The sequence below is a fragment of the Myotis nattereri genome, assembly GCF_964212035.1.
Source record: "Myotis nattereri genome assembly, chromosome: 1".
In the NCBI taxonomy this organism is placed as follows: Eukaryota; Metazoa; Chordata; class Mammalia; order Chiroptera; family Vespertilionidae; genus Myotis; species Myotis nattereri.
The window spans coordinates 163,504,743-163,516,637 of NC_138075.1; the positions used below are offsets into that span (position 1 = coordinate 163,504,743).

The window sequence follows — 11,895 nt, forward strand, 5'->3', positions numbered from 1 at the left end:
GAGGGTGCAAAGGAGGGGAATGAGTGACATATGTAATAACCTCAACAATAAACATAAATATTTTTTTAAAGTTATATGAAAGAAAAGTACCACAAGGGTCCCTAACCCATCTAAGAGACTTAGAGAGGGCTACCTTGAATCAGAGATGTCTACACTAAAATCTAAAAATTAAGAGTTATATATGCCTAGTGTCCCAATGTTAAAATAATTATACATTATTATGAATTATCTTAAACCCTCATGTAAAGATGAAAAATTCTTTTTTCTATCTAACACTTAGAGTAGCAATTCCATGAAGTACCTATTACCTTTACATCAATAAAAAGAAAATTAACAGTATCCTAGAAGTCAAATTCAGTTTACATGTAATGGTAAGAGAAGGGAAGCTACAAAGCCCAAATTTTATCAAACAACCTAAAATGTTTCAGACCAGCACCTGAACTGGAAAAAACATGAATTTATAATCAAACAAACTTCCAATTAAATCCCTGCTCCCCTAACTAAGAATTGAATAATATCAAATAAGGCAGCTCTATACCTTATCTATTAATAGGAAACATGATATCTACCTCACTGGTTGTAGTGAAGACTGAATCAATAAGTGTACAAAGTCTCTGCTATTCACTAGGCACTCCATATGGGTTAGTTTCTTCCTACTAAATGGGGAAACCAGTTTTATCTTAATCCTATATAACAAAGAGCTAATATGCAAATGATCATCATGCCCTCATTCCCTTGTGCCAGGGCCGGGGGACTGAGGCTGCACCCCCTGCCCTGGTGCCAAGCCAGGGGGCCTGAGGCTGCCCCCTCCCCCCCCACCCCCCACCCCCACCCCCGCATGGTGTATGATCTTTCTAATGTAATGGTGGATCCAATTTGCTAGAATTTTGTTAGGATTTTAGCATCTATGCTCATCAGGGATATTGGCCTATAATTCTCTTTCATTGTGTTGTCTTTATCTGGCTTTGGAATTGGGGTAATGCTGGCTTCATAGAAAGAGCTTGGAAGTGTGCCTTCCTCTGGAATTTTTTGGAATAGTCTAAGAAGGATAGGTTTATTTCTTCTTTTGAATGTTTGGTAAAACTCCCCTATGAAGCCGTCTGGCCCCGGGCTTTTGTTTACTGGAAGTTTTTTGATGACTGCTTCAATTTCCTCCTTAGTTATTGGCTTGTTGAGATTTTTTTTTCTTCTTGGTTGAGTTTTGGAAGGTCATATTTTTCTAGGAATATGTCCATTTCCTCTAGTTTGTTGTCTAATTTGTTGCAGTAGAGTTGTTCATAGTATTTTTTTTTAAGAATCCTTTGTATTTCTGTGGGGTCTGTTGTTATTTCACCTCTTTCATTTCTGATTTTGTTTATTTGGGTCCTCTCTCTTTGCTTCTTGGTGAGCCTGGCAAGAGGTTCATCAATCTTGTTTATCCCTTCAAAGAACCAGCTCTTGGTTTCATTGATCTTTTGTATTGTGTTTTTGTGGTTGTTTTTTTGTTTGTTTGTTTGGGTGTTTTTGTTTGTTTGTTTGGTCTCTATGTCATTTATTTCTGCCCTGATCTTTATTATCTCCTTCCTTCTGCTCACTCTGGGCTTTTCTTGTTTCTCTCTTTCTAATTCTTTAAGTTCCAGAGTTAGATAATTTATTACTATTTTTCTTGTTTTTTTAGGTGGCCTGTAGAGCTATCAACTTTCCTTTCAGGACGGTTTTCACTGTGTCCCATAGATTTTGGGTTGTTGTGTTTTCATTGTCATTCATTTCCAGGATGTTTTTAATTTCTTCTTTGATCTCTTTGGTAACCCAATCATTGTTTAATAACATGCTACTGAGCCTCCAAGTGTTTGAATGTTTTTGATTGTTTTTATTGTAGTTTATTTCTAATATTATGCCATTGTGGTTTGAGAAGATGCTTGATATGATTTGAATCTTCTTGAATTTGGAGAGACTTTGCCTGTGCACCAATATGTGGTCTATCTTTGAAAATGTCCCATGTGCACTTCAGAAGAATGTATATTCTGTAGATTTGGGGTGAAATGTTCTGAAGGTATCGATTAAGTCTGTCTGATCTAGTGAGTCATTTAGGATTTCTGTTTCTTTGCTGATTTTTTTGTCTAGAGGATTTATCCAGTGGTGTCAGTGGGGTATTAAAGTCCCCTACTATGGTTATATTGCTGTCGATCTCTCCCTTGATTTCTTCTAGAAGTTTTTTTATGTATTTTCGTGCTCCTGAATTGGGTGCATAAATATTTACAAGAGTTACATCCTCTTGTTGTATCGATCCCTTTAGTATTATGAAGTGGCCTTCCTTATCTCTTGTTATAGCCTTCACTTATATTTTATCAGATATAAGTATTGCTACCCCAGCTTTTTTTTTTTTATTTCTATCTGCCTGAAAGATATTTTTCCAGCCCTTCACTTTCAGTCTGTGTGAGTCTCTTGTTCTGAGGTGGGTCTCTTGCATATATAGGATCATGTTTTCTTATCCATTCAGCCACTCGATGTCTTTTGTTTGGAGCATTTAGTCCATTTACGTTTAAAGTTATTATTGATAGGTAATTGTTTGTAGCCATTTTTATTTTTTGTGCCTGTGTTCCTTCTTTCCCCTTTTGTTTTCCTTCTTTTTACAACAGTCCCTTTAACATTTCTTGCATTGCTGGCTTGGTATTGATAAATTCCCTTAGCCGTTTTTTGTCTGTGAAGTTCCTGATTTCCCCTTCAATTTTGAATGATAGCCTTGCTGGATAGAGTATTCTTGGATTCAGTTCCTTGCTTTGCATTATTTTGTATATTTCATTCCATTCCCTTCTGACCTGAAGTGTTTCTGTTGAGAAATCATTTGATAATCTAATGGGAGATCCTTTGTAGGTAACTCTCTGTCTCTCTCTTGCAGCCCTTAAGATTCTTTGTCATAAACGTTTGCCATTGTAATTACGACATATCTTGGGGTGGGTCTTTTGGGATTCAACTTATTTGGGACTCTCTGTGCTTGTGTCACTTTTTTCTTCCCCATATCAGGGAAGTTTTCTGTCATTACTTCTTCAAATAGGTTCTCTAATCCTTGCTGCTCTTCTTGTCCTTTTGGCACCCCAATTATAAGTATGTTACTTTGTTTCATGTTGTCCCAAAGCTCCCTTGGGCTCTCCTCCTGCTTTCTAATTTTTTTCTCCATTTGCTGTTCACATTCGGCTTGTTTCTCTACCCTATCTTCTAGCTCACTAATTCAGTCCTTTGCTTCTCTTACTCTACTGTTGAAACCTTCCATCGTGTGTTTTATTGTAGCTGTATCACTTTTGATTTCCTGATTCTTACATAGGTTGTTGATTTTCTTGTCCATCTAGTTTATGAACTGTATGACCATTAGTCTGAATTCTTTTTCTGACATATTGCATGCCTCTGTTTCATTTAGTTCCTTTGGGAGGGGGATTCCTCCTTTTCTTTCCTTTGGGGGTTGCTTTTTGTCTCCCCATTTTTGTTGCCCCTGAAGGGTCCAGTGGCTAAGTTTCATGACACCTGAGCTGTGGGGCAGGCATGGTGGGAGTGTAGTGCACTCTGACAGTCAAGGGCAGGCTCAGGATATTGGGAGACCTGGCAGCACAGGTCAGCAGAAACCCCATGAGCACCACGAGTCAGGGGCCAGCTCAGGTGTCCAGGAGACATGGCCACTGATAGTTAGGGGCCAGCTGGGGTGTCTGTGACATGTGGCCAGTGGGAGCCATGGATGCCAATAGTCTGGGCCAGCTCGGGTGCCTGGGAGGTGCAGCCAGCGGGAGCCATGGACAGGCATGTGCGCAGACACTCAGTGCTGGCTCCAGTGTCCAGGAGGTGCGGCTGGTGGTACAAAGAAAATTTTTATTGATTTTTAGAGAGAGAAAGGGAGGGAGGAAAGCATTGATGTGAGAAAGAAACATCAATTGGTTGCCTCACACACATGGCCAGGATAGGGATAAAACCTACAACCTGGATATGTGTCTTGACTGGGAATTGAACCCACCAACTTTTGGTGTACTAGATGACACTCCAACCAACTGAGCCACATGGACCAGGGCTACAAAGGAATTTCAAAGGGTCATTTTTCTTAACACATTGTATGCGGGAAATGTATTTATACGTTTTACGTTGACTGGTAGTAGAGTGCTGGACACGTATTAATACATTCTTTATAGACTAGCAGTAGAATGCAGGTAACGTATAAATACGTAAACTAAAGTTATCATAATTTTACTGAACATTGCCATTTGCGCAAAAAATTAGCAAAAATGGCCCGCGCCACTGTTAGCGCGCGATAAAAACTACCTGCAAACAATGTGTTAAATGAGGCCACTAACAACTTTCAAGAAAACAGTTTTAATTAAAAGATAGAGTTGAAAATGAGTAAGAATGTGAGAGTGAGAAAGTGGAAGCAGAGTATAACTATACTTCCAAAAAGTATAATAAAACAACTTAATTATTCTACAATGAAATATTACTTAAAGTCTGGAAGATATAGTAGAATACTATAGGGCCATTAAAAGAAATGATAAAAAGAAAACATGCTGACAGAAAAAGATGCCAAATACATTTTTAAGCGTTTTTTTTAAAAACATACAACAAAGAACACTTGCATGCACTAATATCAAGCCTCAAAGTATGTAAAGCAAAAAGTAAGAAAAGAACTATAAGAAATGAATAAATTTATAATAATGATTAAGCATATCTTCCAGACTTTCACTAATATTTTATTGTAGAATATTTAATAAACTTCCTGGGACACTCCATTTCCCACAAACAGCCAAGCAAGTGTGATTCCAGAGGACCTCTGACCCACAGCACCAGTGGTCACAGTCACATAAGGTCATATGGGGCACCAGGTACTTGCCTACCAGCATCCAGGGACTACTCTACTGAGCACAGCCAGAGACTCAGAGACTCAGAGACCCAGAACCATCGGGAGGTGGATGATGAGCTCACACATCCAGAGAGTCATAAGAGTAGCTCCTCAACAGTGATGAAAAGGGCTCCCCAGGCTGCAACACAGTTGAAAGGGACTAGCTTTTTACCAAAAGGAATAAAAGTATTTCTATTTTAACTGTTGGCATCACCTGAATAGTGGGTACTGGTTGCATATTAGTCCTGAATTTTCCTTAAGGAAACTTTTCAATGCAACAATTGATTCATCACAAGGAAAAAAAACAGAAAGGAAAATAAATGATAGTGAAATAAACAGCTACAAGCAATGTGAGTGAGAAAAACATATAGTTGAGAGAAAAGTCATGAAAGAATACATACACTAAGATTTCATTCATATAAAGTTTTTAAGTAAAACTATACAATACTTATAGAGGAGCATAAGTCATAAAAATGCAAAGAAATAATTATTAGGGTTGTGAAGGAAAAGGATGGGCACAGGAAGGATTCTGAAGCAGTAGGAATGTCCTTTATAATTTTGTGTTAACTCATATGTAAATGTAATAAACTTTTACCTATCAAATTATATCCTATAAATTAAAATCCTAATATGTTAAGTGCCCAGTCATCCAGTTGGCCATTCATCCAATCAAAGCATAATATGCTAAGGCCACTCAACTACTCGCTATGACGTGCACTGACCACCCGGGGGCAGATGCTCCCACTGGTAGGTTAGCTTGCTGCTGGGGTCCGGCTGATCGGGACTGAGCAAGATGGGCCAGACACACCCTGGAGCCTTCCTGCGGTCCCTTCCTGCTGGACAATCTCCTGTGTCCTTTTTCTGCCCTGATTGTGCACCGGTGCGGTACCTCAGCCTGGCCTGCATCTTCTTGCAATCCTGGACCCTTCAGGGGATGTCAGAGAGCTGGTTTCGGCCCGACAGTGGAACGATGGGTCTCTATGATGCACACTACCACCAGGGGGCAGACGCTCAATGCAGGAGCTACACAGGAGAGCACCGCTCAGCCAGAAGCCGGGCTCATGGCTGGCAAGTGCAGCAGCGGTGGCGAGAGCCTCTCCCACCCCCATGGCAGTGCTAAGGATGTCCAACTGACAGCTTAGGCCCGTTCCCCACAGGCCTAAGCCGTCAGTCGGACATCCCCCTATGCCTCCTGGGCTGCGAGAGGGTGCAGGCCAGGCTGAGGGGACCCCGCTGCCCCAAACGCAGGAATTTCATGCACCAGGCCTCTAGTTTTCCAGTAAAAGGAAAAAAGTAAACAAAAATCTCCTCCAAATAATGGCTGGGAGCAAAGGCTGTTTGCAGCTGAAATACGATAGCACAAATGACATGATGAAATACCACAGAGATGCATACCAACAAAAAGGGAAAGTGATTGGAGAATAAGAGAGCAGAGATAGTATTTATTCAATGGCAGTTCAATCCAAGATACAGAGAAAGCATCCTGGACAGAAGTGAAAGAACTTCTTAAATCAGAGACAAGCTTCCAAGGCGAGTTTCCTAAAGAAAAATGGGCAGCAAGGGCAAAGTAAGCTAATGTACTGTTTCTTTGTTCAATTCTTCTTTATTTGTATATTTTTGCTAAAAAGCTTCCATTTAAGCTAATCTCAGAAAGGAATCCATTTAAAGTTAATCAAAAGCACCCTCTTCATGCTAGAAATTTACTCTAAGAAAATGATTGTAGATTTGCCATAATGCTTACTACAAGGGTGTTAAATTAAATATGATTTATAATGGCTAAAAAAGAGAGAGAGATTTGGTTAACTATGCTCTAACCATAAAATAGCATTTGTACTTGTTAAAAGTAGTGTTAGAGGACAATATGTAAAATATTCATAGTATATTAATAAGTAGATTAAAAATATCACATACAATAACGTCCCATTTGGGGTTCACTCAATGGATTTAACTCATAAAATTACAAGTGGATTTTATTTCTTTTCTTATTTGTATTTTGAAACTTCCCATAGTTACTATATATTGCATCTGTAAATAAGATTAATGATATTTTAAAATATAATTCAAAATTACATAATAATAGTAAAAAATATATGTATTCATGTTGTCAGAGACTGGGAAAATCACATCAAAAGCAGAAATTAAAATACTACTAAATTTCTTTTTATACATTTTTACCCAAATTCTTGCAGTGAGACCAATTTTTTATTTAATTTATATTCTACTGATAATTTTACTAATTATTTAAACCTCTCTTCTCAAACTTTTATGTGCATATGAGTCACCTAGATCTTGTTCAAATGATGATTCTTAATTAGGGGATTTGGGACAGGGCTTGTAGGTCTAACAAGTTCCCTGGTGATATCAATAACTTCTGGTCTAAGGGAGAATGAGTAGCAAACATGTAAAACCACATTTATGTTGCAGCAATGAGGACTCAGGTAATTCAGAGCTGATGACAAAACATTCAGTCAATAAATACTTATTGGCCAAACCCTATGAATTTATCCTCTCTTTTACTGAAGGGGGAAAATATCAAAGCACTATATTAAGGTAAGCTTTAATGCTAAAGATTCTTTTCAAAAATTAAAAGGGCACCCAGGCCAGTGTGGCTCAAGTGGTTGGGAGTCACCCGTGCACAAAGGGTTGCCTGTTCGATTCCTGAAGAGGGGCCTGCGGAAGGCAGCCAATCACTCTCAGATCATGATTCTCTCCCTTCCTCTCTCTGAAAATCAATAAACTGCTCTTTTTTTAAAAAAGACTATAATGTAGATCATGATTTCTTATTTCCAATGAACATTCCTTTTCTTTAATTTAATGTAGTTATATGAAGCATCCAACCACAAGTTATGGTATCAACATGCTTTTTAATTTTTTCCCATAATATTCTCTTTCAGTCTCCCTTCCTCCCATCCTCCACCCCAACCTCTCCCTTCTCTCTCCACTACTCTCACTCTGTCTCTCTCTCTCTCCCAGGTTATTAAATGCAAAGCAGCCATCGCCTGGGAAGCAAACAAGCCCCTTTGCATAGAAGAGGTTGAGGTAGCTCCCCCCAAGGCACATGAAGTTCGAATTCAGGTGAGTGGGGACTCTCCCTGGGCAGGACACAGGACATGGGTGGGCAACCTTTTTGTGAGTGCGTGCCAAAACCAGCAAAATCTCTGACTCAAAACTCTTCTGCTGTGCCAACCCTAATTTTTTGAGAACATGTTACACCTACTTGATATCTCTTAAGGTGTAAGTATGTGAAGAACCTTGAAGAAATAATAAAATTCATTCGAGCAACAAAAACACAGTATATGATGATGAAAAATACATTTATTTTTTAATGTATACGTGTGCACTGATAGTCCGACAGAAAACTTTATGACTCCGTTTGATATTATCAGTGGGACTTATGCTGCTGCATCACTGATGACAGAGATTTTACATCAGGTTTATATTTCGTGGCCTTCAGAGATATGCACGAGCTACTACTTTCATCCGTCAGGGTACTCCTATTATGAGACTTAACAAAATTCATCACTGAGAACAAAGATTCACAAGCGTATGTGGATGAAACCAAAACACTGGTCGGATCTAGGAAGGCAGGGAGAGTTAAGGCAGAGGCATAGAAATTGCTCTTCCCCTCTCTCACCAATCCACGTCTATGGTCTTTAAGATAACTTGTTATGTAAAATTATTTACTTATCTAAGATGCACCTACACTGCATTTATCTGAAAAATTAAAAAATTGATATTAAGAAAAAAATTGTAAATGGAAGATTATAAGAGAGGGATTCTCGTGCCAGCAAAAGTTACTGGTGTGCCATGTTTGGCACGCGTGCCAGGGGTTGCCCACCCCTGCACTAGGCACTAACGAGGGGCAGACTTGGCTCTGTCAGGTCACGCCTATGTGATGTGACTGGGAAGCCCTGCAGTTCTCAGTGTGGGCGATTGTATCTTTAGATTCAGATACAAGCAGGCCTTATCTCCAGAGGGGTAAATCATTAGTTATTTATCAGTAGTCATTGATAATGCGCTTAAAATTTAACTAAAGCACCTTAACATTAATCATTAGCCTTAAAAAATCAGATTAAGGAATTTCCATTGGATTACAATTAGTTATGTTTTCTTTTTGTTTTCCTCTTGCCAATTATTGGAAAGTGTTATTAAAAGGAAGATAGAGAATTTGGTTCAAAATAATGGAAAAGAAAAACTGAAGAGCTGCTGTAGGCAGCACAGGGTCTTGGGTGCAGATGAAGGGAAGGCAGTGGGTGAGCAGGGAGAAGAGCCCACGCTGAGTGGACAGATCATCAACGGCAAGTTGGGGTCATGTCTCCATTTCCCCAGAGCTGGCTGCCCAGGCTATGTTTTCCCTCCAACCACCACAGGAAGGGCTTATACATGAGGATGAATGGGATACCCTCATGAGCAGAATCTTGAAGAATATAGAGATTCAGCAGTAATTAATTTAGACCATTTTTTATTTGATTTTTAACTATAAAATTTTTATTACCTCTATTTCATTTCATCTCATTTCAACAAAATTTGAACAAGGCCTAGAAACCTGTGTTCTCTCCATTCCTCTGCCTGTTAGACTTTGTTTAAATTTTCCCTATTGTCTTTGATTTCCCCTCTCCTGGAGACAGTAACTGCCAATTTTATCTCTTTTTATAATTTTCTAGTAACAGTAAAAGGCAGAAAAGTGAGGTATAAAAGGAAAAGAATACATCCTAATATATATTATTGATTTCAGAGAGAGGAAGGGAGAGGGAGAGAGATAGAAACATCAATGATGAGAATCATGGATTGGCTGCCTCCTGCACTCCCCCAATTGGGGAACTCCAGCCTGCAACCAGGGCACGCGCCCTGACTGGGAGTTGAACCTGACCTCCTGGTTTGCAGATTGCCACTCAACCACTGAGCCACAGTGGACGGGCTACCCTAATGTTTTTGTTTGATTTTTTTTTTCCAAGGTGTTATTTCTTTTTTGAGCTCTAAGAGTGTCGTAAAGTCTCCTGGTGACATTGAAATTAGCCTAAAATTATCCACTTTACAACCCCAATGATATAATTACAGAAATAACTCCAGTATGCGGTTGCTTTGTAGATAATTGCCACTGCCTTGTGCCATACCGAAGCCCATATTCTCCATCCTAAATTTACGGAGGCTCTGTTCCCAGTGATCCTTGGCCATGAGGGGGCAGGAATTGTGGAAAGTGTTGGGCCAGGAGTGACCAACTGCAAACCAGGTATTTTATTTTCTCATTCCAATAAGTGGGAATGTCAGGATATTTCAGGGATAATCCTGATAGATTCCTGGCTTTGCATGCTATATTGATCTCTGTTTACATAAGGGACCATCTTTTCCAAAGCAAAAGTGAGACACACAATCTATCACAGTCTAACAATGAGACAGAATACTTGAATCGGAATTGTCTGGTAAAATCTGGGGGAGATGGTCACTTTATTTACATACTAGAAGCCCAATGCACAAAATTCGTGCAAGAGTACGCCTTCCTTCCCCCAGCTGACAGCACCGGCTTCCCTCTGGCACCCAGGACCTGAGCTTCCTTCCAGCTGCTGCACGTACTCGGGCTTCCCTTGCAGCCCCGGCTTCATCCATAAGGTAGTCCGGAAGGACCTCTGGTCTAATTAGCATATTATGCTTTTATTATTAAAGATTATTATAGACTAGAGGCCCAGTGCACAAAATTTGTGCATGGGGGGTGGGGAGGTCCCCTCAGCCCAGCCTGCAACCTCTCCAATCTGGGACCCCTCAGGGAATGTCCGACTGCCTCTCGCAATCCAGGACCTATTCCTCATATAAAATGTAATAAATAATAGTCATGTTGTAGAGAGCTACAAGGAGCAGTCTTAGGTAGGACTCTTCACATGATGGTATCAGTACAGACTTGTTGCTTGACTGCCCAGCAGGGAAAAATGAAAAAGTATAGGTAATATAAGGGGAAGTCAGCAATCTTATAGAGTAATAAAATGTTTTGCCACCTATACTCTGCTGAACATAAAATGTATACCCTAAGGCAGTGGTCCGCAAACTCATTAGTCAACAGAGCCAAATATCAACAGTACAACGATTGAAATTTCTTTTGAGAGCCAAATTTTTTAAACTTAAACTATATAGGTAAGTACATTGTTATTAACTTAATTAGGGTACCCCTAAGGCTTAGGAAGAGCCACACTCAAGGGGCCAAAGAGCCACATGTGGCTCGCGAGCCGCAGTTTGCCGACCACGGCCCTAAGGTATGGTGTTTTCCACTGACTCATCTGGTAGAAATTATTTATAGGTAACATTTACAAGTAACATTTACAGGCACCAACCAACATATGGCCTTTCTTTCTAGGTGACAAAGTGATTCCTCTCTACATGCCTCAATGTAAAAAATGCAAGTTCTGTTTGAGTCCACTCACAAATTTCTGTGCAAAGCTCAGGTAAGCTCTACACACTGTTAGTGAGAGTATACATTGGTACCAATATTTTGGGCAGAACATTGGCAAAGCATAAATGGAGTTGAAGGTGTGCATATTTCTACCCACCAATTCTACTCAGGTGAGTGCAAGGAACTGTTGCAAAATCACCCAGGGAGATGTGTGCTAGAATGTTCACTGCAACATTGTTTATTACAGCAAATGATTCAAAAGAGCACAAATGTCCTTCGATAAGAGAATACGTTAACACAGCGATTTTCAACCTTTTCCATCTTATGGCACACATAAACTAATAACTTAAAGTCTGCGGCACACCAAAAATATATATTTGTGCCAACCTGACAAAAAAATATATAGGTATACTTTTCAGCGCCAGGGGGAACATATGTAATACTTTCAATAATAAAGAATTGTTATATTATAAATACATATAATTTTGATTCAGTCTCACCAGTCAGCTATTGTTGTACTGGCTGTTGCCATTTATTTATTCAACAATCTAAGGGAAAAAAGGTCAGTGCCCCTGACTAAATAGTCAGGTGTTGCAGGTTTTAAAAACTTTTGCAGCACACCAATGTACCTCAGCATAATGGTTTAAAATCACTGGATTAACAA

At 39.5% G+C, this 11,895-nt stretch overlaps 1 protein-coding gene across 1 annotated transcript in view; it reads left to right on the plus strand.

The window, feature by feature from the left end:
- Nucleotides 1–6,401: 6,401 nt before the first annotated feature.
- LOC308519331 (all-trans-retinol dehydrogenase [NAD(+)] ADH4-like) overlaps nucleotides 6,402–11,895 on the plus strand; it is a gene marked incomplete at both ends in the record, with an annotated part of 20,993 nt that continues 15,499 nt past the window's right edge. Inside the window, 4 exons of the mRNA XM_081091305.1 lie at nucleotides 6,402–6,419; nucleotides 7,826–7,927; nucleotides 9,941–10,082; nucleotides 11,196–11,283. Of these exons, the coding sequence (XP_080947431.1) occupies nucleotides 6,402–6,419; nucleotides 7,826–7,927; nucleotides 9,941–10,082; nucleotides 11,196–11,283 (350 nt within the window). The remainder of the gene's footprint in view (nucleotides 6,420–7,825; nucleotides 7,928–9,940; nucleotides 10,083–11,195; nucleotides 11,284–11,895) is intronic.